General features: G+C 54.7%; 1 protein-coding gene and 1 long non-coding RNA gene across 4 annotated transcripts in view; one reads left to right on the top strand and one right to left on the bottom strand.

Moving 5' to 3' along the window:
* Positions 1-27,322, bottom strand: part of AKT2 (AKT serine/threonine kinase 2) — a 63,025-nt gene that overhangs the window by 24,693 nt on the left and 11,010 nt on the right. Inside the window, exons 2-3 of one of the 3 annotated variants that reach the window (XM_049621821.1) lie at positions 24,501-24,715; positions 3,817-3,946 (exon numbers count right to left, since the gene is read on the bottom strand). In XM_049621821.1, the coding sequence (XP_049477778.1) occupies positions 3,817-3,862 (46 nt within the window). In that variant the 5' untranslated portion in view covers positions 3,863-3,946; positions 24,501-24,715. Of the gene's footprint in view, positions 1-3,816; positions 3,947-23,996; positions 24,177-24,500; positions 24,716-27,322 lie in introns of those variants that run through there. The other 2 variants (XM_049621822.1, XM_049621820.1) reach the window with 2 other exon arrangements.
* LOC125915809 (uncharacterized) lies at positions 10,731-22,232 on the top strand. Its single transcript, XR_007455752.1, has 3 exons — positions 10,731-10,811; positions 12,231-12,313; positions 21,956-22,232. It is a non-coding gene; the product is annotated as an uncharacterized LOC125915809 (long non-coding RNA).

Here is a 27,322-nt window from a genome sequence, read left to right as displayed (position 1 = left end):
ATACTGATCTGCGCTACAACATGGATGAACCTCAAAGGTGTAATGTTAAGCGAAAGAAGCTGGGCACAAAAGACCACCTACCGTATGATTCACTTATACGAAATGGCCATAATCAGTAAATCCTTAAAGACAGAAAACAAATTGGTGGCTGCCAGGGGCTGGGGGTGGGGGTGGGGGAATGGGGAGTGACTGCTTAGTAAGTACAGGGTTTTCTTTTAGGGTGATGAAAACGTTTTGGAACTAGACAGAGGTAGTGGTTACACAACATTGTGAATGTACTAAAAGGCTACTGAATTGTACACTTTAAAAGAGTTAATTTTGTGTTATGTAAATTTCACCTCAACTTTATTTTTTAAGTTTATTTATTTTGAGAGAGAATGCAAGTGGGGGGGCGAGATGGAGGGAGGGAGGGAGGGAGGGAGAGGGGGAGAGGGAGAATCCCAAGCAGGCTCCACACTGTCAGTGCAGAGCCCAATGCGGGGGCTTGAACTCACCAACTGTGAGATCATGACCTGAGCCAAAGTCGGATGCTTAACTGACTATGCCACCCAGGCACCCCCTCACCTCTATTTTAAAGAGCAAAACAAAAAACCCAGAAAAACTCACCTAAGGCTACTGGAAGTTAGGAAAAAATGTTACTGCTTGGGAAGGACAGAGGACTTCTGCACATTGGTTTTGGAGTGAGTTTATGATCCAGGTACTTACCTGTGGTGTTTTACATATTGATAATAAGCTGAGGAAAGGAGGAAGGGAGGAAGGGAGGCAAGGAGGGAGGAAAAGAAAAGAAACCTAGAAGGCCAGGAAAAATATCCTCGCAACAATCCCGTTTTACAGATGAGAAAACTGAGGCCCAGAGGTTTTTATTACTTGCCTGAGGCTCGCAGTTGTCAACTGGGAGAGTTAGGGTTGGACCCAGGTTTGCTCCATCCAGAGTCTACACTCTTGACCACTACACTGTCTGCCTCAAAACTGGCAGACAGGGGCTGGCCTGGTGGGCACTGGCAGAGGGTGTGCTGAGGCTGTGTCAGAAAGGGGACCAACACATGGCATGAGTGACTCCAAGAGTCGTGCTCTCACTTTGCCTGTTCCTTAACAGACCCTGCTCAGCAAGAGGTAGCCTGTGGGCCAGGCCTGGAGATCACAGTTTCTGCAATCAGAGAGCCACCTCTCTCTGCCGAAACCTGGGGCAAATCAGTCTTCCTGCTGAGCCTCAGCTTCCTCGCCTGTAAGATGGTGCCCACCTCACAGGGCAGCTTGGAAATGCATCAAAATTGGGCTTGCCTAGAGCAGAGCCCATGCCTGGCACAGACAGAATGGGCACATGATAAACTAGGGCTCTATTATTTTAACCACCAGAGGCAGGGTGCGATGGCACAGGTGCCCACCTTTCCTTGCCTGCCTCTGCTCAGAATGGTGGGCGACGGGGGGCACCTTCCTTGCCCAGTCGGTAGAACATGCAACTCTTAACCACGAGGTCGTGAGTTCAAGTCCCATGTTGGGCCTAGAGCTTACGTTAGGGGCGGCGGGGGGGGGGGGGGGGGGGGGGAGAATGGCCCAGGAGCAACATGCATCCACGTGTGCCTGGTGCAAACCCAAGATGGCTGTGTCCCAGCTGGGCCATCCCAACAGCTCATCTGGCCCCCTGCAGCATGAATGGAGACCCTGAAGGCCTAAGAGGGGCTGAAGCCCATTTAATGCCATGGGCAGCCCTAGACCAGAGACAAAGCCCCGCCCTGGCAACAGTTCTCTGGCCACTTCCAAAGCCCCTCACAGAGCAGCCCCGTGAGCCATTGGCCTGGAGAGACTCAGGAGCCTGAGACCCTGGCACACCCTAACGTATATACCACCTACACACAATCTCAACACATTCACTCAACAGTTACTGAGCACCCACTGCATGCCAAGAACTTTTCTAGGCACTGGGGATACCACAGGGAACAAGCCAGATAAAATCCCTGCCTTCACGGAACCGAGTATGTCAGAGGTCTGGGTTGTTAACCCATTTTACAGATGTGAAACCAAGACTCAGAGGTGACATAGCTTGCTTGCAGTCACCAAGAGGAAGTGGCAGAACCAGGGTTAGAACTTTGACATCTGCCAAGGTTCAGAAAGTTCCAATGACAGCCCCAGACTCAGGGCCCACCCTGGGCAGGTGGACCAAGGTGACTCAAATACCACCCCTGCCTTGAAACGGCAGTGGGAAACAGGTCTCCCCTGCTCAGTCTGATGGTGGAGGCCTGGCTCTGGGGACCACCTCCATCCCTCCTCACTGCTGTGTCTGCAGCCTGGGACAAGGCAGGACGGGTGAGTGTTTCTCCCAGTTCCCACGGGGCTGGCCCCATTAGCCTCCTTGCCCTCTTCAAACACGCCCGGCCCACTCCCTCTCTGGACTCACAGTTGGCCCCTCCACCTGCACTCTCCTGTCCCAGTTAGCTGTGGGGCTCACTCTCTGGCCTCCTGCATATTTTTATCAAACGTCCCTTCTCGGTGAAGCCCTCCCTGCCCACCTTGTTTACGACAGCTCCCCCCACTGCCTCCCACACCCCCTTTCCACATTGCTCCATTTTTCTCCACGGCCCTTACCACCACTGTCCACGCTCATCCATCGGTGCCACCCACCTTTCCCCACTAAATGTGACACCAACACAAGGAGGGGGATCTGTGCCTGTCTGGTTCGTTGCTGAATTGCCAGTACCTGGAACACAGTGGCTCTGCTCAGTAAGTGTTTGTTGACTGAATGGATGTGCACAGAGAACCGCTGCCACCAAGCTTGGCCCTCTCCCTCCCAAGAAGGTCCACAGAAGCCAAGACAGTCGGCCTCCTTTACTCCGCAGCGCCTGGACAGCTGTCCCCCTAAGCCGGTAAGCACCACGCTCCTGGGGACAGGAGGCCCGGGGGTCTTACAATGTAGGATGTTAGTCTCCTCGCTGTAAATGACTTCATCTCCCTGGGCCTCAGTTGCCCACCAGTACAAGCAGAGGAGGCCATGCCCTGGCTCCTGATACGTTGGGCTCAGATCTCCTGCAGGGTTAAGGCCAAGGTCCCTCCCGTGGCCTCCAAGGCCCAGCATGGTTGGATGCCACATTCAGCTCCCCCTCGCTCCCCCTGCTCCAGCCACCCAGGCCAACTCAACCAAGCACATTCCCACCTTCATCCCTGCTGCCCCATTCCCTAGGACCCCCTTGCCCAGCTCTGTGTGTGGCTCACTCGCTCCCCTCCTCTGGGGCTCTGTTCACTGTCCCCTCCTCAGACCGGCTTCACCTCGGAGTTCCTACTTCTCACTACAGCACTTATCACCTCCTGGCATCACAGATCTGCTTCTCTGTTCACTGTCCCCAGCCCCCACTGGAATATAAACTCCGTGAGGACACCACATGTCCCAGGAGCCTGGGACCCTGGGCGGCCTGGCGCACCACACACACTCAGTGAGTATATGCTTAAAAGAATGAATGGGGGATGTCACCCCACTGTATTACTTCAGTGAAGTGACTTCCCCTCTCTGAGCCTCAGTTTCTTCATTTATAAAATGGGGCTATGAATGAGACCACTAATATAGAGGCAGACTCGAGATCTGGCCTGGGGGCCCATGCTGGGGGCCCAGGCAGATCTGTGGCTCCCCAGGCTGCTGCTGAAGGAGATTCCACGAAACAGGCTTGTAAGGAGCTCCTGGCCTGGGGCAGACAGGTGGGGCTCGGCACGCAGGCTCCTCGGGCTGTAAAGACCCTGTACCTCTGCCTCCCCGGGCACCAGCCGCCAGAAGGAAAGCCAAGATAGAAGGGGAGACACGCAATCCGGTGGACGAAAGCAGCCCCTTACCACGCTTGTGGAGCCAGCCTTCTTTGATGACAGACACCTCATTCATGGTGGCAGCGTAACACGCTGTCACCTAGCTTGGGACAGCTCAGGGCAGCAGGACATGCAGGAGGTGCGGTGGACAGAGCACAGTCTGCAAGACAAGAGAAGAGCCCATCAGAGTGCGAGAGGGATTCGGCTGGCCCCGCAGCCCCTACCCTCAGGGCGGCCAGGCTCTGCCCCCCACCCCCCACCCCACCAGCTGGCTGTGCTCTGTGCTCGGGGTGCTCTGCAGGGTGGAGCCACAAGGACAGCCCAGTGTGAGGGGGAAGATGTGGACTTGTCCTCAGGGATTCCAACTGGGGACTGGGGGGAGCCTGCCCCCGCCCTCGGGACCTCACTCTGGAGGGCCTGGCGGCTCCTGGGCGGCTCCCTGGCCCACGTGCAGGCCTTGCTGAGCAGAGGCAGCCCTTCCAGCCACCTTCACCCCACACTGGGCTGGAGGAAAGGGAACCACGGCTCCACCCCATGTCGCTCCCAGGCCCCCACGCTGAGGTAACCTGGGATGAATCAGACAGCCCTGGGCATCGGAGGGATTGCTCAAAGCCACCAGCATCTGCCTGCCCCCCCACCCCTACCCAATACACACGCACGCACACAGGCACCCTCTCTCTCCCTCCGCCCCTCCCCTCCTTCCAACCTACCACCCCCGGCAAAACGAGTGCCCCAAACCCCCTGCGCCAAGCCACCCCAAGTCACTCTCTCAGCCTCGGTCCCCTCTTTGCCCCCAACCAGATGACTGAGGGAAGACAAGTCTCTAATGTTCAGGATCTTGAAGGAGACGACAACCTACTGCATACGCACTTGTCTGGGGCTTAGGAGTCAGTCTGGGGGCTCAACCGAGGCCGTGGGCCCTTCCCCAAGACCTGCACTTCCGTCCTCAGGGACCAGCAGCCGACAGACTGACAGACGCCGAGGCCTCTGGCTTCGTCTCAGGTTCCCAGGGTGGAAGGGAGAAGGGCAGGAGGCAGCCGCCCGCTGGGCCCCTACCTGGAGCCACAGGCCTGGACAGGGGCCACGGAGCCCAAGGCGCCTTTCGCCTTTCCCGGCCTGGGGTTATTTGCGGACAGCAGGTCAGGAGCCACAGCGGCCCCCGGAGAAGTGGCAGCTGGCTCTAGGGACACCATGGGCATCAGCTTTCTCTCATGCCCCAGGGGAGCTGGTGGGCCGGACACACTACTGCCTGGCATGTGACGGTGGCAGGCTGCCCGGGCCCGGGCCGGGTAGGGAGGTAAGTGGGAGGAAGCGAAAGGAAAGACAAGATGGACAGTGACAGGGAAGTAAACAGCGGGGTGAGAAATCACGTTCTGGACTCCGAGCTGCAAAGGCAGGGCCAGGAGCAAGCAACGGGGGCTCCCTCCCACAGCAGGCATGACCAGCACCGAGTGGCTCACACCCCACGGACGGAACACTCAGCATTGCAGACCCTCCACCCTGAACATCCAACCAGCCCGGGCTTCCACCTCCAGGGTGACCGGTCTCTGAATCTGCCCTGCCCCGCCTCCCGCCCTCCTGGTGGCCTGGCTCACTGGTTCACGTCCAGTGCTGCTCTCTCCCTCAAGTCCCCCCACCCCAGATCTCTGCTCTGTTACTGCTCCCTTTCATCTGCCCCCCATTCAGCAGCTAGACCCCCCCAACCTGACCCTGTCCTTCCCCCACTCGAAAACCCTCCGTGGCTTTCCGCTGGCCTCGGGAAAGAGCCAAGCTCCCTCACTTGGGATTCAAGGCCCTTCAGGACCCGGCCTCTGCTGACCTTCACTCCAGCTGCCTCCCGCCCCCGCTCGGCCCAGTCGTCCCCACTGTCCATCCACCCGCTTCCTGACACCCCTCCCAACTGCCCTGGCCTTCTCCCTGGGCCCTGAGCCTCTGCTCTCAACCCATACACTCCATCTAAATCCAGCCCCAGCCCTCCAGGTTAAAAACCCTTCCAGGGTTCCCCAGTGTGCTCAGAGAACAAAATCCTTTCCATCATGAGTCTAATGTCACCTAGAAAGCTCTCAATAACACCTAATGACCATAACAATGACTATTACAGCCAGCGCTACCCACCTCTCCAGCCCCTCCTCCCCACCTCCCTCTACCAGCCTTCTGTCCCTCAGACCCTTCCCTCTGGCCTCCATCCCCTGCACCTTCTGTGGGTTTTCCCTCCTCCAGGAAGCCTTCCTGACCTCAAGAGGCTGTCTTGGGGCTCTCTGTGCACCTCCTCGGCCAATTCTCCCAACACCTATAAAGTGCTAATTCTGCGGACCAGCACAGCATCTGGATATCTGCCGAGAATACAGTAAATGAACCAAAGTCTCCCCAAAGGCTTCCCGGCCACGGAAACATCTCCAGAGTCTATTCACACCACCAATCTTCTCCGAGCATGTCCTAAGCTCCAGACACTGCCCTGGGTACCAGAGATGAATCATCAGTAAAACACAGCCCCTGACTTCACGGAGCTCACGTTGTGGTAGGGCAGACAGGTAACACACAGGCACATGCAGAACACTATCAGCCAGTGGCGAGGCGCTGAGAAAAGTAAAGCAGAGGAAAGGATGGCGGGGAATACGGGGTGCTACGTTAGCCGTGTGGTGTGGGGGCCTCATGAGGAGGGAGTGAGCCATGCTGACACGAAGGGAAAAGAATTTCAGGCAGGGGAAGAGCAAGTGCAAAGCCCCGGAGGCAGGAAGTACTTGTAGAGCGTGAAGAACTGCCAAGGGGCCGGTGTGGCTACAGGATAAGGAGCCAGGAGAGGGGGGAGGGGAGAATGCTGGGGGCCTGCGTGAGGTGGTGGTGGCAAGTTAGAGAATTCCTTCCCTGATGCAGGGGCCGACACTGCGCTTTCCCTGGGACCAGCTCAGTTCAGAAGTTCCAAAGAACCGGCATGGAGAACCCAAGTCCAAAGGAAGGGAGGGCACAGAAAGACAGGACGGGGGGCCTAGTGTCCAATCTCCGCCCTCCCGCCCCCACCAGCCCCACGACTTTACCTCCATGATTCTGCACGTCTCGGGCGGTCGGCCACACTGAAGCACCTGCTGTGCACAGAGGCTCAGCCTACTGCCTGGCCCCCAGTGAACAGACAACACGTAGCCACCGTGATCAGAGAAAAGCAAAGGCAGCCAGGTGTGGCCAAGAGTGGTCAGGGTTACAGAGTCCGAGAGCCACTGCCAGCTGGGCGGCCTTGAACAAGCAGGGTGCCGGTGCCCTCACGGAGTCTCTCCTGAACGCTCCCAACCACCCCAGCAGGGGGGCCGTGACCGTGCCTGGGGGAGGGCAGAAGCTCAGAGAGTGTAAGCCGTTTACCTTGGGTCTCCCAGCTGAGGAGTGGTGGAAGCCCTGGCCACTGCTCGGCACACCGGGGCCACGTTTTACATTCTCATTTCAGCAACTAAGAAGCCCGCAGCAGCTTGAGCAAGGGCAGGGGGAGGAACTGGAAGATCCCCTACGTCCTGCCTGGATCCTGCCCCGTCCTCCCACTGAGGGTGGCGCCTCGGCTGAGGTGTCTGTGACGCAGTCCAGAGGTGATGAAACACCAGGCACCGAAGCCAAGAGGATGGCCTGCTCCCTGGGGAGCTGCCGATGGAGGACGCCCAGGCGGGAGGACAGAGGACAGCCTCTGGAAGCCAGGTGTCAGCCCGCAGGGGACTGCCCTGGCCACTGGCCCGCAGGCCACACACCCCACGGCAGGGAGTGCCTGTATGGCCCCATCTCCACTAGCTGCTTCCTTGAGTGTCCAGGCCTGAGTCCGCTGAGGGCCTGGACCAGATCTGCAGCTTGTAGGCTCAAGGTGAGCCGCCTGGGAGGCAAGGCGAAAAGAGCAAGGGCACTTCACAAGAGAGGACGCTCACACAACCAAGGAACGCACACCGTCTCATTAGTTAGGGGGAAATGTGAATTAAAATCGCCTGCTAGGATGGCTGAAATTTTAAAGACTGACAATGCCAAGAGTTGGTAAGGATACAAAGGAATACCTCCCAGCGTTAAGTATGAAATGGTTCAACCACCATGGAAAACTCGCAGTAAAAATTAAAACTCAGTATATGCCTACCCCATGACCCAGCAATCCCTAACCCACAAACCCTCAACAGAAAGGAGTGTGTGTATTTATCAAAGGGCACATACAACAGCAACACTCACAGTACCCCCCCATCTGCAAACAGACCGGATGCCTACCCACAGGAGAATGGACAAGCAGTGGTAAATTCATACAGCAGAACGTTCCTCCACTTACTACAGACACATACAACAGGGACAAAGTGTAAGCAGGTCACAGTGAAATAAAAGAAACCGGACACAAAGCAACACATCAAGTGTGAGTCCATTCACAGCAAGTTCAGAACAGACAACGTCACACCACTTGTTTAGGGGTGCGCTTCTCACTCATAAAACTATGCAGATGGGGCACTTGGGTGCCTCAGTCGGTTGAGTGCCTGACTCTTGACTTCGGCTCAGGCCATGATCTCACTGTTTGTGTGAGTTCAGGCCCCGCACTGGGCTCTGCTTGGGACTCTCTCTCTCCCTCTCTCTCTCTGCCCCTCCCCACTCACCCCCCCCTTCTCAAAATAAATAAGCATTAAAAAAAAAAGTGCAGAACGTCAAGGAAACAAATCTGCAAAAGTCAGGAGAGCAGGTAGCTTTGGGAGCAATGGAGGGGGGATTTCTGGGAGCTGACCATACTCTCTTGTGGTTACGCAGGCCTCTGCTCTGCATCCATTTGTTATACTGTACCATACAAAATGGGCTTAATGTATTTTTCTGTATTTTATAACAACAACAACAACTATAAAAAAAGAAGCTGGGTGGGGGGGCGCCTGGGTGGCTCAGCTGGTTGTTTAAGCATCCAACTTTGGCTCGGGTCATAATCTCACAGTGAGTTCAAGCCCTGCATCAGGCTCTCTGCTGTCAGAACAGTCCTGCTTCAGATCCTGTCTCCTCCCTCTGCCCACCCCCCACCCCATGCTTGAGCACGCTCTCTCTGTCTCTCTCTCAAAAATACACACACACACACACACACACACACACACACAGCGCTTAAAAAAAGAAGCTGGGTTAGACAGTCCAGAGAATGCGGGAAGCCGACATCGGGGCTCCTGGCTTCCAGGGCTCGCCCACCCCAAGGATGCTCTGCCTGGATTTCCCCCTCAAGAACACCGCGTCACCAGTTGAGTAAGAAGGAGCAACCAGGGGTCCAGAGGATCGGAATTTCAACCCCAGGCTCTGCTGGCTTCCCAGCTGTGTGGCCACAGGCAAGTGACACCCTCTGTGACTGTAGTGCTCCCATGTCTACAATGATCCCACTGGAGATGGGACATATACCCCAGGAGGGAGCAGACAGCACATCCCCAGCCCCACAGCCCGCGGAGCAGGCTGGCGTGGGGGCAGGGTACCTTCAGCTCTGCACAGAAGCAAGCTGAATGGGAATGAAAACCGCTGCTCGCAGTGATCTGTTCTGAACAGTGACAGGGGAAGGCGACTGAACAGGGGACTCCAAGGAGGCTCGGACCACTCTGGCAAGCTTTTGTTTGTTTAAATAGCCGCTGACTACAGGAGTGTCACTGACTTACTCTATCGTTATGTCTCAAACGCTCTATGATAATTTATTTTAAAACTTCTTTAAGACAGAGTCACCTGGGGTGCCTGAGTGGCTCAGTAGGTTGAGCGTCCAACTTCGGCTCAGGTCACGATCTCACGGTCTGTGAGTTAGAGCCCCGTGTCGGGCTCTGTGCTGACAGCTCAGAGCCTGGAACCTGCTTTGGATTCTGTGTCTCCCTCTCTCTCTGCCCCTCCCTTGCCCATGCTCTATCTCTCTCTGTCAAGAATAAACATTAAAAAAAAAAAAAAAAAAAAAAGAGGCACCTGGGTGGCTCAGTTGGCTAGGTGACCACTCCTGGTTTTGGCTCAGGTCATGATCTCACGGTTCGTGAGTTCAAGCCCCGCATCTGGCTCTCCACTGACGGTTCAGAGCCTGCTTGGCTCTCTCTCTCCCTCTCTCACTGCCCCTCCCTGTGTCCCCCCCCCTCTCGAAATAAATAAACTTAACAAAACCATTAAAAAAACCTATTTAAGATATTTTTATTCCCATCTATTTGATTCACGGGTGTTATTTATTGCTCAGTGGTTTCCAAACTGTAGTAGCTCCTTCAGAAGCTTCATCTCACAGTGCTGGAGTCAGATCCATGAGAGGCACCTTACAAGACGATGCAGGGCCATTGAGGAGAGGCCCTAGTGGCAGCCTTGGGAAGGGACCAGGCCCCGGGAAGGGTCCTTCCAAACCTGTCTCCTCATTTGTAAGAGTAGGGCTGCTTGGCGAGGGGGTAGGGCTGTTGTAAAGCCTCGCTGAGCTCTCGTGCTTCTGTCCTCACATCTATAGTCTGGGATCCTGTGACTACCTGAGTCAGAGCCCATCCCTCCTGTGCTCAAACGCTCCCGTGTCCCCATCTTACACAGAGCAAAAGTCAGAGGCCTTACAGGAGCCTCTGAACACTATGAGGTCTGCACGGTCCTCTCTTTACTTCTCTAAACACACTCCATTTCGACGATGCCTACTCCTGTGGCTCCCCCAGCACACCAGGACACCCTCACCTCAGGGCCCTTGCACCTGCTGCCCCTCAGTTGGGATGCTCTGCTCCCTGGTATCTGCAGGGCCCCACCCCACTTTCTTCAGCTTCTGCTCAGGTCACTTTCTTTGAGAAGCCTCCTAGACAAAAGGGAGCACCCACCCTACCTCCCCTTACCCTTTATTTTTCTCTATAAGCACTTTATTGCTGGCGTGACCATATGTATTTACTTAGTTATTATAGCTTATTGTCGACCTCCCCCCACTATGATGTCAGCATGGTAAGGGCAGGGGCTCTTGCCTGTCTTGGGCCTGCTGGATCCTCTGAGCCTCGCAGGGTGCCGGGTATACAGTGGGTGCTTCGTAAGTATTTGTGGAATGAATGTGCAGAGTGAAGCCCTGTGCCCAGAACAGGCTCAGAGTAAGTTAGATTCCTTTCCTTGCCATTTATCAAGTTCTTTTTTCTCTGGCCCCCTCTCCCTGACCTGGTTTCTATGCCAGACAGCACAGATGGCACAAGGAGGCAGGAGGGGAGCCGAGGCTCTGCATCTCCTGGAGCTGGAGACAGCAAGGTGGGGCTCCTTCCCTGTGCTGCAAGCCCCAGGAGCCTGTCGCCTGCCCTCTAGTCTGCCTTCCCTACAGCTCCTGGAGGAGGACTTGCTCAGGAGATTAAATTCAAAGATAACAGGGGCACCGGGGTGGCTCAGTCGGTTAACCATCAAACTTGGGCTCATGAGTTCGAGCCCTGCATCAGGCTCTGTGTTGACAGCTCGGAGCCTTAGGATTCTGTCTTCCTCTCTCTTTGCCCCTCCCCCACTTGCACTCTCCCTCTCAAGAATAAATAAACATTAAAAAAAAATTATAATCCAAAGACAACAGGAACCTGTCCTTCAACAGGCGGCACCTGCTTATGGGAATCTGGAAGGAAAGGCTCACGGGGCGAGCGGAGGGAAACAACTCCCTCATGTGCCATCCACAGCTCTGTGAACCGGTTCCGCGTTTTGGGAGGGCACTTCAACAAAACTAACGAAGTGGAAAATGTCCCTGTCGGAAATTCTCCTGCAAAAAATGCTTAGGAGGTTCGGAAAACGTACAGAGGTCGTCCTAAAGCGGGGTTTCTCAATCTCAGCAGGAGTGTTATTTGGGGCCCGAGAATTCTTGTCACGGGGGCCGCTGTGCACAAGGGAGGTTTAGCAGCATTCCTGGTCTCTACTTGCTAAAGCCCACGGCACACCCTCCCCTGAGTTGTGACTATCAAAAATGTCCTCCCCCACTACCAAATGTTCCCTGGGGGCAAAGTCACCCCCCCCCACCCCCGACTGAAGGTGTAGCTGCTGAAACAGTGAGAGCCCGGAAGCAACCTAAGTGCCTGCACAGGGGTCTGGCTCTGTAGTAGCGGCTGATGTGACCACACCAAAGAGTGAATGAGCGCCTGTGTCGCACTCAGCACACAGCACACACCAGGTGACCTAAGCGCTCGGTACCTGTGAATTCGACCCTCCCAGGCACTTTTATAATCTTTCTCCCCCCCAATGTTTATTTTTGAGAGAGACAGAGCACAAGTGAGGTAGGGGTACACAGAGAGGGAGACACAGAATCCGAAGCAGGCTCCAGGTTCTGAGCTGTCAGCACAGAGCCCGACGCGGGGCTCGAACTCACATGACCTGACCCGAAGTCGAATGCTTAACTGACCGAGCTACCCAGGCGCCCCGCCCCCTCATCCCTTTTCTGCAACGACAACAAGTACACAGCACACGGCCTAATTCGGATTCTTTCTCACACACTGACATTCTTGAGCCAGTCGTCCTTGTCACCATCCAAGTGTAACTGTCTTCTACAGCATCGTCTTCAGAAAAGCCGTCACCCCATCATCGACAGTGGATGTTCCAGGGAAGAGTACCTTAGGCTGGAGGCCAGGAGGAGGTACGTGTTTAAACAAAACATTGCACGCATAGGGGCGGGAGTCAAAGTTGCCTCCGGGACCAAATGCGCCTCAACTTCAGCTCTGCCACTTGCTGTGTGACCTTGGGCAAATCACTTCCCCTTTCCTTGCCTTAGTTTCCCCATCTGTAAATTAGAACAGTACACACTCCAAGGCTGCTGTGAGGCATAAATGAGTTAATCCACATAAAGTCCTTTGAACTTTGCCAATGTGGCAAACGCTCAACACCTATCAGGTGTTATTATTTCCTCTGGCGGGTGGAGACACAGGGACCCTCACTTCCCACGTCGCACATCTCTGTACTACGTGAATTTTTACCTACTCTACCTCCTTGGTACAAAGACAGCATTAAAGATACTTTTTTTTCTCTTAAACACCACACACTCCCCTCAGCTGCCCCATCTGTCTGCTTGGAGCAGGTAGGACTGGAAGCAGACTGAAGAGTAGGCGGGCTGCAAAAGATACCGGGACAAGAATAAGCACAGAGCAGATTTCCTTCTCTTCCTCGCCACCCCCGCCCCACACCTTCCCCCTCACCCCGCCACCTAGGGCCTTGCAGCACCCACAGAAATCATGGCAGATATCAAAGTCAGCCTGGTCATGGGCTCCAAACACACCGACTGCACCAGGCTGCAGCCGTGAGAGACCCTCCAACCAGAGCTCTGACCCTGTCCCTCCCCTGTTTGGGGATCACATCCAAGGCTTTTGTGGAGACAAGGGCCCACCTGAAGTGGCCCCTGCCTATTCTCCTGCCTCATCGATGAGCAGCACCACCCCCACACACACTTTCCCCTTCTCCTGGTCCCTTGAACACTCCTTGCTCGCTCTCCCTCTCACACCCCAGGGCCTTTGCACATACTAGTCCCCTACCTGGCCCTGCTCACCCATCTTTACCTGCTAAATCCTCATTTCCTCAGGGAAGCCTCCCCCGTCTGTCCTTGCCCCACAATGAGTCACAGATCCTCAGACCTTAGCCTTACCTGTCCCCTCACAGCACTTACGTCTAATGTGCTCAGTCACCTGTACAATTATCTGGGTAATGGTGCCTCCCTCATTGGACTGGGAGCTCCACAAAGCAGGGATGGGAGTGTCCTGGTCCCCACTGTGTCCCCACCACAGGCCGGGCCTAGAGCTTTCATTAACTAAGGGTAGCGGTAGCAAACACAATCCCAGCTTTTGGGGCCAGAATTGTGTCAAGTAAAGGCAAAACAAAAAAGTCCTGAATTCATTCATTCCACAAACCTGGCACTTAGGCCGTGTCAGCAGTGCTCTAGTCACCAGGAGGCAGCAGTGACCAAAACAGAACTCCCTGCCCTGGGGGAGTTTGGGGGGGAAGGGGGGGAGGGTGGGCAGGCCTCAAAATGAAGCTAAATGAATAGGCAAATTACATGCTGTAACAGAAGTTGACAAATGTCACGGATAAAAGCAGCACACCGAGGACTAGGTCTGTGGGAAGGGGTAAGGGTTTCCAGTTTTATCCAGGGTGGTCAGAAAACGGCTCCCTGAGGTGGTGAAATGGGAGCAGAAACCTGAGAGATGAGGTAGCCACGGGGCCAGGGGAGAGGGGAAGAGCACTCCAGGCTGAAGGAGGGTGGTACCAAGGCCAGGGGTGGCCTGCACGAGAGCCAGTCAGGAGGGTGGAGGGGAACGGGGCACGTGTGACTGCGGAAGCCGGGGTGCCTGGCTGGGCAGGGCCTGGGAGTTCACCGTAAGGGCTGTGGCTGTTTCTTAGGGACAGATGGGGAACTGTCTGGCTGGAGGCGAGGCGGGATGCGGAGCTCCTGGCCCCACTGAGGCGGGGGTTGTATCACAGCCGCCTTCTCCAGCTGTCCCCGGAAGAAGCCCTATGCACTGGCCCGACACCCTCACCTTCTGGCTCACTTGGGGACCACAAGGACCCACATTTTACCAAAGAGGAAACTGAGGACAGAACGACTGAGTACCCAATGCTGGGCAGCCAGGACGCAGGCGAGGAAACTGGATCACGTCCGTCCCAGCCCTGTGCCTCTTCCACCTCCCTCTGCCCACACTCAAGAGGCCGAGTCTCCTCCCACCTCCCACATCCCCTCCCACATCCCCAACGCCCTGCAACCCGGGCGCTGCCCCCCCGCCCCCCGCCTTGTACACAAACACAGGCGCGCACAAGTACACCAGGCCCCCCTCCGGTCTGGCTGAGGGGTTCCGGCCTCATAGGCTTTGCTCCATATCATCATCTGTCTGTTTCCCTGGCCAGCAGCTTTGAGGCAGGGTCTGGTGGCGTGAGTCCCCTCCTCATCCCTAGGGCACCTAGGAGCAAACAGGCAGTCTGACCCATGGCTAACATTTACTGAGTGCTCACAACGTGCCGGGTCTGGATTCCTATCAATTCTCCTAGCAACCCTGGGAGGCAGATGCTATTACTATCCCCATTCTTCAGAAAAGGAAACTGAGACCCAGGGAGAATACGCACATGCCCAAGATCACGCAGTGGGTGAGTGCAGGAGATGGCTGATCTAGCTAACAGAACTTTCTGTAATAATGGAAATGTAGCTATAGCGGTTAGTGCAACTAAAAAACTGAATTTTTACTTGTATTTACACTTAATTCGCTAAAACGTAACCAGCCACACACGGCTAGTGGCTGGCCTCCTGGAGGTATAGTTGTCCGGGACCTCTCTGATGAAGCAGTGGGAGGCTGAAGGGGCCCAAGGGGCTGGATGACCCCAGCCTGCCGAAGAGAAGCTCCCATGTGGCTCCATCACTGCCAGCCCGGACCCACTCAGCCCAGAGAGCTGAGACAGGGCTCAGAGGCCCAAATCCACCCCCAGAGGGCTGGTCAAGTCAAATCCTGACTACTACCTCCAGGCCACACAGGTCGCTTCTCTGAACTTCAGGGTCCTCATCTCTAAAACAGGATGTTACTACGAACCTGAGCATGTGCTTATGTTATCTCAAAAGATGTCTTTTGGGGGGGGGGGGGCAATCCAGGGTCATCATGGGGACCCAACGATACCTGCTTCAAACACAGCTGGGGATGGAGCCAGCACTTTGGAAAAGAGGTGGTAATGACACAAAGGCCAACTCCAAAGTCAAGGGCCAGCCTGAGCCTTAGTTCATCAGAGCTATGGAAGAGCAGCTATGTTAATACTGTCACTAGTTGGTTAAAAGGAATCATCCAGATGATTCACGACATGCCCATATTAACTTGTTGAAAACAGCTAAAAAAAGTAGACAAGTCGCAGACACTACCCCAAAAACACATGCTTAACACCCGCCACTACCCCCCACCCCCTTCAGGTCTTTGGACACCAGTCTGAGAAGCACAGACTTGCCTGCCAGAGCTGAGCCCTGCCACCCTCCTCTCCCGCCACCCCACTCTCCCAGCTCCAGTGGCAAGTATTCAAGCGTCACCACACTGAGGCATATCCCACCTCAGGACCTTTACCTATGCTGCACCCCTGCCTGGCCCGTTCCTTTGGGTTTTCATGTCAAGGCCTGAATGCCTCACCTTGGGAGCCTTCCCCAAGTTCCCCTCCCACCAAGTCTGGCCAGATCTCTGTTCCCTTCCTCGGCGGCACCAAGCACTTGTACAACAAACACTACTTCTCTGCCTCCTCCAGCAGACTGGATGCCACTCCCTGGCACCTAAAACTATACACGGCACATAGTACGTACTCAATAAATTATCTGGTGAAAGGGGGCGCCTGGGTGGCGCAGTCGGTTAAGCGTCCGACTTCAGCCAGGTCACGATCTCGCGGTCCGTGAGTTCGAGCCCCGCGTCAGGCTCTGGGCTGATGGCTGGGAGCCTGGAGCCTGTTTCCGATTCTGTGTCTCCCTCTCTCTCTGCCCCTTCCCTGCTCATGCTCTGTCTCTCTCTGTCTCAAAAATAAATAAAAACATTTAAAAAAAAAAAAAAAGAAATCATTAAAATTGGTTTAAAAAAAAAAAATTATCTGGTGAAAGAATGGGATACACAAATGATCAAAAATAGCCACGGGCTGGCTCCAGAGGCCTTTCAGGAATCAGACCCCAAGGCAGGGGTAGGGGAGTACCTCCCAACCTTCACCCCCACCCTCGGCTCAGGGAAAGGAAGAGGCTGGCCAAGGCCGGGGCTCTCTGGGCATTAGGGGGTGGAGAGAGGCAGCTGTACCCCATCTCCAAAGCAGGGATCCAACAGAGCTAATCCAGTCATTTCCAGAACAACTGAGGCCTACTTAGTGCTGGCTTTGTCTAGGAGAAAAGAAAACAAAAAAGATCATTTGGAACAACAGTAATGAGAGGTGTCTGGCTGGCTCAGTCAGTGGAGCGTACGACTCTTGATCTCAGGGTTGTGGGTTCGAGTCCCACATTGAGTGTAGAGATTATTTAAAAATAAAATCTTTAGGGGCGGCTGGGTGGCTCATCATTTAAATGTCTGACTTTGGATCAGGTCACGATCTCAAGACTTGTGGGTTCAAGCCCTATATCAGGCTCTGTACTGACAATGCGGAGCTGGAGCCTGCTTCAGATTCTGTGTCTCCCTCTCTCTCTCTCTCTGCCTCTCCCCGGCTCACGCCCTATCTCTCAAAAAAAAAAAAAAACATTTAAAAATTTTAATAAAAAATAAAATATTTTTTAAAATTTTTTAAAATCTTTATTCATTTTTGAGAGAGAGAGACAGAAGGTGAGCAGGGGAGGAACAGAGAGAGGAGACACAGAATCCGAAGCAGGCTCCAGGCTCTGAGCTGTCAGCACAGAGCCTGACGCGGGGCTCGAACCCACGAACTGTGAGATCAGAAGCTGAGCCAAAGTTGGATGCTTAACCAACTGAGCCACCCAGGCGCCCCCCAAAATAAAGTATTTTTAAAAACACCACCACCACAACTAATGACCTCAGAAACAGTGGCCATGGCATTGATCAGAGGCAGAAGAGTCAGTCTTAAAGAAGCAAACTTAACCCCAGATAGAGCTGGGTTCAAATTTCATGTCTGTTACCAACTAACACTGTGACTTTGGGCAAATCTAATAACCTGCATGGGCCTTCATTTGCTCATCTATAAAATGGGAGGAAAGTTACACTGAGCTCCCAGGTCATGGTGAGGACAGGTGAGAGCAGGCGCTTCAGGCCTTAGGCCCCAGAGCAGTGCCCAGCACAAAAAGGCCACCCTGCTAGCTCTCGGCAACACAGCATTCTATGAGGCTTTCTGTGCCTCAGTTTCCTAACTACCAATGGCAGTTACTCTTACCCACTCATAGGCTGCTGTGCCGGAGCTCAACACATGCGCAGGCTGCTCAGCATCATGTCTGGCTTGAGGGGGGCCAGGGGGCCTTGGTGACGGGTGTGATGAATATTCCTCCCTAGCCCTCCCCGGCAGGAACCTCACTCAGCTAATCGGCCTGCCACCTCCTCCCACCGGTCCACCAACAAGCCCAGGCTGGTTGCATCCAGAGCCCCTTGGCTGCTCTCAGATGTCCAACCTGACCCCGGCTGACCATCTCCAGCGGCAGCACGGATCCACTGCAGCACCGTCCCAGGAGGCCCCACGTCAAGCACTTTCTGACAAATGAGATCCCTGAATCCACCCTACAGCCCCGCTTGGAGGGGATGTTCCCATTTCCACTGAGCAAAATGCACCTCAAAGAGTTGACACAAGGACACCAGGGTTCCAGAGCAACCAAGGGAGAGGCCAGGAGCAGGGTGCAAACCCAGGTCAGCCCGGACCACGACGCAACAACCCACCTTATGATGAAGACCTTGAAATCAGGCCAGGGAGGGCTAGGGAGAGAGGCGACAGAGCGGCAGCTGCCCCAGTCCCTTCGGAAAGGGCTCACGAGGTGGCAAACCAAGGCAGGCTTGGATTTCTGGCCTCACCCTTAGAAACAACATCTGCGGACGAGCTTCCTGGGCAGAACGGCTGGGCTCGAGGAACTTCCTGCATGGACCTCTACATGTAGGTCTTCCCTTAGCCAACCCCGGAGCGTCTTGCTGTCCCCTGCTTCACGCACCCAGTGCAGCCAGGCTCTGCTGCGGGTGCTGAGTTGGCGGTGGGTCCTGCCCCCAAGGGGGGCCAGGCCCAAGCTCACACCCCCCCCCCCCCCCCCCCCCCCCCACTCCCTCGCTCCCTCCCTCCTGGTCCTGCTCCCAGGGCTGTCTCCCCTAGCTGGGCCTCTTGCTGCTTGGCTGGTTGTCCAGAAGAGCCTGCCACGGAACCACCCCACCGTGCAGCCCAGAGGCCTGGTGGTTGAGAGCCTTCCACTGAGAGCTCTTGGGAAGCTGAAGAGAGGCCCAGGGAGGGGTGTCCCTAGTCCTCCAGAGGCCTGGAGATCAACTGCAAAAGACACTCCTTTCCATCCCTTCCCACCCTAAAGGCTTTCTCCCCAGGAGAAAGACCCCAGGAGGTTTGCTCTGAGGGTCTCCACTCTTTCCAGGAAGACAGTTCAGAGACAGCCTGGCCCCTCTTACTGCACTAAGTATGAGGCTCAGGTGCAGGATTAGAAGCCACTTTCACCCACAATTACCAAGCACCTTGCTGGTTTGGGAAGACTCTGGAGCCACATTGCCCAAATTCAGAGCCCGTCCCCAACACTGCCAGACCCGGCACAGGTTACCAAGGTTCTCCAGGCTTCTGTGAGGTGGGAATCAGAGCCGATTCCTCCTCAATCTAAGGGACCTTCACTCAAGTCTTCCCATGCTCCTTTTACAGCACTCTAATCCCTACCTACATGTCACCTCCTCCAGGAGGCCCTCCCTGATCACCCCAGCTAAAACACAGTAATATCCCCACACTCTCTTTCCCCTGATCCCTATTCAGTTTGCCTTCATAACACTTATTACAAACTGATATCCCGCCACAGATTTGTTTGCTGGGCACCTGTCGCCACTAGAAGGTAGGCCCCTAAGGTCCGGTCTTCCAAGTTCTAGAGCCACACCAGGAATGTGGCAAGCCCTCTGGCATACAAGCTGAGTGGAAGGTAGAATCAGTCGAGGCTTCATCAAGTATCACCGTTGTTCTGCACGGTTATTTAACATTAAGCCCAGCTGTTTGCATTGGGGAGGGGTAGGCACAAATCACCTCACCAAGCCTCCCCCCATCTGTCCCTAAACGGAACAGCCATGGGCCCTGGGGAATGCGGTGTGAAAACCACAGAGGAGGGAGGCCACCATCACCCTTGGCCGTTTCTAAGGCAGTGATTCTACTCAAGGGGGAAGTGGGAGGCATGTGAAACTCCCTGACCGGCTCTAAAATCCACCCCCCACCCCAGGCAAAAGTCTGAGTGAGAACCTCTTATGGCAAAAGGCACCCTCTAAATCTGACCACGCTGCTCCTCAGAGCAGTCTGCAAGGCTCTGACCCCTGCCCGCTCACAGCCCCTGGCCTCCCCTCCCACACCCGCCCCCTCACTGAGGCCTCTGTGCCACAGGTCCCTGGCCTCGCCAAGCTTTCAACTCTAGCACTGTGGTTCCCCTCCACCATGCCCCAAGGCTGTTCCTTCTCCTCACTCACCTGGTCGATCTGGGATCAGCTGGGATCAGCTCTGAGGCCTTCCTGACAGCTCAACTAAGGAAGCTCCCAGTCACACCTCATTTTAACCCATTGCCCGGCACCTCCCTTTAACCTGTCATTTCTTCACCAGGTTTAGGGCTTGTCTCCCTCAGCTCCATGGAGGTGGCGCCTCTGTTGAGTGTACCACCATGACCCTGGCACCTGCACACAGCAGGTGCTCGATAAATGATAGCGGATCACCGAAAAGCTTCAGCTCTGCAATGCCTTAGGGGTCAAATGCACACTTCTCCCCCCCCCCCCGCCCCCCCACGTGGCTCTGCACAGGTGACTCCCTCCAGCACTTCTGCTACTCACCCTGCTCACACCCAACCTTCTGCCTCAGCCTTCAAAAGGGCTGTTCTCACCTGGGTCAAGACCCTTCCTGCTACTCCTGGTGGGCTGTGGCGGAGATTCAATAAAAGCACATACAGGAAGGAGGGTTAGAAAGAGCCTGCCGTCTGAAAAGGAGCTAGGTAGAGTCTGACCTCGGAGGAGCTCTGGGCAGCAACTGTGTGGGAGGAGGAGGCAGCCTGGGTACTGCATTCGCCACTCTTTATTTGATTATACGTCCCCACCCCCGCCCCAACCCTCCAAAACCTGTTTCCTCCTTGGGAAAATGGAGATGCTAATTTCAGCCAGGCCCTCCTCCCGGTGTTCCCTGACAAGGATCTGTAACCAGGGAAGGGCCTTCAGAATCCTAGCAGAAATAATGAAGAATTACAATTGCTAAGATAATCTGAGGGCTCATCGTGTGTCAGGCACTCTTCTGAAATAGTGAGAACAGGAAACGTTTGCTGGAGACTGTTAGGCCAGCAGGGCTATAAATGCTTTCCACAAATCAACCCATTTACCCTTCACAACAACCTACCAAGGGGAATTCTCATCCCAAGACACAGACAATGAAAGCTCAGAAAGGTTGAGGAAACTGCTCAAGGTCACACAGCCAGGGAGTGGTAGGGCCGGGTTGGAACCCCATGCTCAGATAATCACTTCAGTGCAGCTCTTTACAGGGGTTAGAAACCAGGACACGGATTCCTGGATTCTGGCTGGGCCAGGCTAGGGAGCTGGACACCAGGACACCTGAGAGGACTGAGGGTAGGGTGGGGGAAAGGACACCCTGAGGATGCCCTCAGGACTGCCGACTGAGCACCTGTGCAGTGCCACGCACCATTCTAGAAGTTTCTCGTGGCTTGACTCATGAAATCCGCACAGCAGCCTCAGAGGGGGCCGTTCGGAGCCCACTGCACAAGGGGTGAACACTGTGGCCCAAGGTCACACCGCCAGAATGTGACGGCACCAGAACCTGCACACAGGCCCACCACACCATCTTGTGCAGGGACATCTAACACCAGGGCCCCTGGTAGCTAGGTCATCCCCTGCATGTCTCCCCTGCTGTTCTCTCCTGGCTCCCAGCACACACTATGCACCAGCTTCAAAGACACTCTGGCTCAACTCTGAGTGGGGGGACCAAGTTTCACCAGCAAGTCCAGAACCGCTGGACTGGCTGCCCCAGAGTCCTGGGCTCCCAGGCTAAATGGAAGGGCAGGCCCAAGGGTGCAGCTGGCAGGGTCCAGGGCAGGGCTTTGGAGGTGACAGAGACCCACTCCAGCGTGGCACCTGGTGAACAAAGAACGCATGACACCAGGGGCAAGCTGACCTGGGTTCAAAGCCCAGCCTGCCGCCTAGGGTCTGACAGAGGGCAAAGCGATTCTTCCTCTGAGCCCCAGTGTCTCATTCCTCAAAATGGAGAGAGACACCATATCCACCCCCGGGGGGGGCAACTAACCCACCGCTCTAGTTATGTTGTCAATAAGAGGTTCACTGAGGCCAACCAGGCCCACGGGTTCCCGTCACGGTTCTACTACTTCTGGCTGTGACACAGCAGGAAAATCATTTCACTTCAGTGTCTCAGTTTCCGTATCTGTAAAATGGGCATCACACGCCTACCTAGCTCTTAGGACTCTAAAAAACAGGCATTTTCATACTCACCCCATAGGTGTGTTTTGAGATTTAAATGAGGTCATGGGTCTAAAAGGGTTGCCGCATGCCTGACATAACAGTGGATGTGTGTTCACTGGCTCTGGAAAAGATTTGCCTGTCTGTTGTTTCCCCTTCTAAAACAGAGATCGTGACAACAGTACGTGTGGCTCTAGGATGTGAGTGTTCAGCACACTAATCCATGTGAAGCATTCTGAATAGTGTGTGGCACACAGAATCCACTCGATAAACATCAGCCATCAATCTCATGATTATTGTTTTTATTGCTGCTGTCAACCCCATCCAGCAAACCCTCTAAAAGTTGGCAGGAAACCAGAGAAACAAACCCCAGGTGGAGAAAAATTCTACAGAGCCACCACGGTCTCGAAGAGACTCCAGGGCCATTCTCTAGGAACCACAACCACAGAAGCCAGGCAGCTTGGAAGCCAATGATGTAGACCAGAAGCAACCATCTGCCCCCTTTGACCGTATCACCAGCCCACGTTAGCCAGGTCAATCAGGGACTACAGCCAGCCCTCCCAGGAACTCCAGACCCAGGGCAAAGGTTACCAGGAAAGCCAAGGTCACAAGTTGGCCTAGGGAGCAGGGGCAGTGGCTCCAAGCACCCACCCAGTGACCACAGTGAGAAACTAGATCTGTGGGGGACTTGGCTACCCGAAGTCCTTCAGAGAAATCTGAAGGGTCAGGCTGGGCCAGGGTCCCCCCGCCCAAATCCCCTTGGCCTATGCAAAGAGGAACAGCTGGGAAAACAGCACTCAGCCTCACGGCCGCCTAATGGTGAAGTCAACTGTTATCGCCTGGTGGGGAGCGTAAACATGGCACGCGACAGAAGGCTGTACAGCTACCCTAGGGGAGACACAAACAGCCTCGTGGCCAGGATGGAGGAGCCCACCATGATCTGCATTGGCCTGATGGGCACCTGGCTCATCTGCACCCCCCACCCCCACCCCCACCACAAGGTCTGGCCAGGACTGAACTCCCAGTGCTTCTCTGTGAGGAGAAAAGTGAACAAGGTTGAAAGGCAGACCACAGAGGACCCACCTGATTACTCTAGCAGAGGCCTCTTGCTGAGCCCAAGCTGCCACCAAATGAGAGGATGCGGGTCTGCAGAATCCCAAGGATCAAGATGTCCCCAGCCACCTTGCCTTGCCAGAAAAGGTGTTCTTCTAAACACTCCTTCCTCCTAAGGCTTACCAAGCAGATCCAGCGGACATGGCTCCTCAAATCTAAGTTCAGTACCTCCTCCCCTCCCTAATACGGAGCAGAAAGCTCAGGAACCTTCAGACAGTGGCTTCCAAGACATCTCCTGCCCACAGAATCAAAGGATTTGCTCCAGGGGTACCCCACACACCTTAAAATAAAGCTTAATAACATGAAAAGGTTCTGCGGTAGACAACAGTCCCAGTGACCAAACAACAATCCCAGTGACCATACAATTTCCCCCCAAAGTCATCAACAAGTTCAACAGCGATCCTCCGTGCTCTAGCTCAGGGTAAACCCCCAAGCCCCACCCACCAAACTCTGGAGGCAGAAGCCCTTCCTCAACACTCCGCGTTACAGCCCTCCCAAGATACTCCACAGAACACCCACTGGGGGCTGTCCCCCACCCCCGCCCGTCCTCTCAAAGATTATAAACAGCACAACCCTCCTCCTTTGATACAGAGCTCCTCCACGCTCTCGGGATGCCCCCCGCCAGCACTTCAGTGGTATAACCCACAAGGCGCTACCCCGGCCGCACTTGGTACGGCTCCCTCCCCAGCAGTTCCCCCACCTCCCCCAAACACGCTCAAGGAACTGCTCCCAGAGTCCCGAATAGGTACGGCCCCCTACACTCGGTAAGGCACGCACACCGGTCGGGCTCTCCCTTCCCATCCCACTGCCTCAGCCCCCAGCTCTCCAGTGGTTCGGTCAACGCACTTTGGTGTGCCCCCCCCCCCCGCGCCGCCTCAGTGGTACGGCCGGCCGCCCCCGCCCCCGGCCCCTCAGGGCTAGTCTGACCGCCCCCGGCGCGTCCGCCCCCAACTCAGTTCCGGAAGAGGGGCCTCCGAGGACCGCGGTCCCCGCCCGGCGGGCACTGGTGGTACGGCCCAGTGCCGCACTGCGGGGGGTCCGGACGCGACCATCGTGGGGGGGGAGGCACTCGGGGACACGCGCTGGCGCACTCACCTGTCACCGGCGGCCGCCCAGCCTTTCCGGCGGGGCCCTACTCCCGCCCATCGCCACGCTGCGCTTGGTCCCGCTCCTTGTGTTTCCTGGCGGCGGCAACTGCAGCGGCAGCGGCAACGCCTTCTCCGAGCCAGGCCCAACGGCTCGCGCGGCGCGGCCCCCCCGCCCCCTCCCCCCGGCCCCCGCTTACCGCCCCCTCCCACCCTCTGGCCGGAAATACCGCCCTCTCCCGCCACAAACAGGAACTGACGTCAAAGAGCGAGAGAGGAACTCGGAGAGCGCTAGAGCGCAAGCGCAAGAAAGGGCAAGAGGCTGACTCAGAGCAGGACGCATGCGTACAGTAGGCAAGTTTGGGTCGATGTGGGTTACCGAAGTGCCACGCGCAAGCGCCCGACGGAAAGAAGAGACAGGATGACGCAGGCGCAGTAGGACTCTGACACCCGCTTTCCCTAATGTCTCGCCGCAGTGATACTTCCCGGCAGCCCCTGGTCTTTATTTACATACGCTTTGATCTCGCTTTACTGTGATCTCGCCTTTCCTCCCAGTTCCGAGGCTCTTAAAGAGCCCCGGAGCGGGGGTTTTGAGAGTTGTCTTTTCAGTGTGTCCCCTCATGATGAGTATAGGCTCTGAAGCCTCACAAACCCAGCTTTGCATTCATTCCCTTGCTGGTGATTGTAGGCAGAAGACTTGACCGGTTTTCTGTGCCTCTGAATCCACATCTGCAAAATGGAAACAGAGCTGTGTCACCAAGCTATTGGACTTTTTAATGTCAAACAGAACACTTTATATCAATTAAACATTCTGTGACTCCAAATACTAACCCTACCTGCTCATCATATACAGTATGTGCAATTAAGTAGGGATTGGACTTTTATGGGGTAATTTGGGCCTGCAAAGGCCTTAAAATCGCCCTGTAAGAAAAGAGCTTTGCACAGATCCTGGCCCACTTGCTAGCTAGTGTACTAGGCCCTATGAGACATCTGTCTCCCAGAACTTTCTCATAGGTTGGGTAGGGCCTGCTGTCCTCAATTTGGGTTCCAGTGTGCCACGGAGCTTGGCAAGTAACACATTGGTTAGTGCATACTTCTAGGAGGCCTAGCTGGGAAGTGAAGAATCTTAGGTCCACCTAAGTCTGTGAGAGTGATGCAGAGGCAAGTACGGCTCAGAGGCGGGCCTTAGGTTCCCCAGAGGTAAACCTAATACTGGAACTCGACCTCAGCTAATGGGTTTTCAGCTTGGAACTTGCTGTTCTGTATTCCTTCTTCATGGGCTTCCCCCATCACAGCCCTGACCATTTTAGTGTCTTACTGTCTGGTGATAGGTCTGTCTCCTCCACTGCACAGAGCGCCCCACCAGGGAAAAGACCGGGACCGTCCCAGTCATCACTGTGTAGCTAACACTGCCCAGCCAAAGTTCTGGCACAGAGTATGCTCTTGCGGATTTTTTGTTTCAAGAATTAACCCTTCCGCTCTCATCTAGATTCAAGATTACCGTGGCCTACCCTCTTTGCCCCTTTCCATGCCCAACAGTTCATGGCCCATTCCCCTATTTCTGAGTCTTCCTTGAGCTAACTGGAACCCCTGTCCCTCCTGGGATGGTTTACAACACATGGAGGATCTCACTGAAGCCTTGTGTACAAACTCCTTGAGGTATCAGTAGTCAAGAGTAATGACCTAGTACACACATAGGTATACTTACCTGTAGATAGATAGATAGATAGATAGATACCTGTATGAAATGTAAGTGCCATCAAATACTATTTACTCATAGGCACCATACACTCGGATTTTTTTTTTTTTCAGTGCTTTTTGAGGCCCTGCTGAACTGATTTTCTGACCCTCTATGGGGTCTTGCCTTTCAGTTTGAAAAACACTGGTTTGGGGGTGAACAACACTCAATGGCTTTGGAGATAGGCCCTAGTTCTAATCCTGCTCTTCCTGCATCCTTTCCTGTCAAAATAATTTCACTTCTCTGAGCCTGCCTTTCTTCACTGCAAAACAGTATCAATAGAATTTATTTAGGGGCGCCTGGGTGACTCAGTCGGTTGTCTGACTTCAACTCAGGTCATGATCTCACAGTTCGCGAGTTTGAGCCCGGCGTCAGGCTTTGTGCTGACAGCGCACAGCCTGGAGCCTGCTTTGGATTCTGTGTCTCCCTCTCTCTCTGCCCCCTCCCCCTGCTTGAGCTCGCGCGCTGTCTCTCTGTCAAAAATGAATAAACATTAAAAAAAAATTTATTTAGCAATTGTAACAGGCCAGTTTCTGTTCTTGACACAGTCCCACCAATGCTGTCCTATTGCTGTCAACACAATCTTGGAGGTTAGGTGCAAATTAAAGGGCTTGCTCAGGATCCCAGGACACTTTAGGGGTAAGGCAGGATTTGAACCCAAGCAGTCTGATACAAGAGTCTGTGCTTTGAATTCATATCATGCTATAAAATGGGAAGTGATAGCCCTGTTTCTGCCCCATCTTGCTTCTTAATTATCTTAATTTGGGGGCTTCAGTCTCTCAATTTCCAAATCAAGGGTGATTGAGGAAAAAATTCCCTAAAACCCCAAATCATTCTATACCCTTTCATCTATTCAGCAAATTCCCCGCCTATAACTGTAAATATGGGCGGCACAAGCACTTCTGGGGAGATGGGCCAGTAGCTTCTCATCTGAAGGCTGCCCAAAGGCCTCTTGAATCTGAAAACAGTGATTAAGGATCCTTCCTTGAGTAGCTCCGTAGGCTCTGGTTCGTGAGTTTGAGTCCCAACGAGTCCCATATCAGGCTTTCTGCTGTCAGCACAGAGCCCACTTGGGATCCTTTCTCCCCCTCTCTCTGCCCCTTCCTCTCTCTCTCTCAAAAATAAACAAACATTGTGGCGCCTGGATGGCGCTGTCGGTTAAGCGTCCGACTTCAGCCAGGTCACGATCATACGGTCCGTGAGTTCGAGCCCCGCGTCAGGCTCTGGGCTGATGGCTCAGAGCCTGGAGCCTGTTTCCGATTCTGTGTCTCCCTCTCTCTCTGTCCCTCCCCCGTTCATGCTCTGTCTCTCTCTGTCCCAAAAATAAATAAATGTTGAAAAAAAAAATTAAAAAAAAATAAACAAACATTAAAAAACAAAAACAAAAAGCCAAACCCTTCCCTGAGGGAAGGAGAGGGTATCTCCTCCAAATCCCCTCTTGTCCCCAGAGAGCAGAAATCAGGCCCTAGAGTTCATTTCAACCCTTATCAGAGATTGGGCTGCCAGTGCATGGGCCAGCCAGAAAGAACCTCTTTAGTAGCCCCAAATGGGGAGCTTCCACTCCTTCCCCATGCGGGGGGGGGGGGGGGGGGGGGGGG

This window comes from Panthera uncia, assembly GCF_023721935.1.
Source record: "Panthera uncia isolate 11264 chromosome E2 unlocalized genomic scaffold, Puncia_PCG_1.0 HiC_scaffold_19, whole genome shotgun sequence".
In the NCBI taxonomy this organism is placed as follows: Eukaryota; Metazoa; Chordata; class Mammalia; order Carnivora; family Felidae; genus Panthera; species Panthera uncia.
This window is presented reverse-complemented; position numbering and strand designations above follow the sequence as displayed.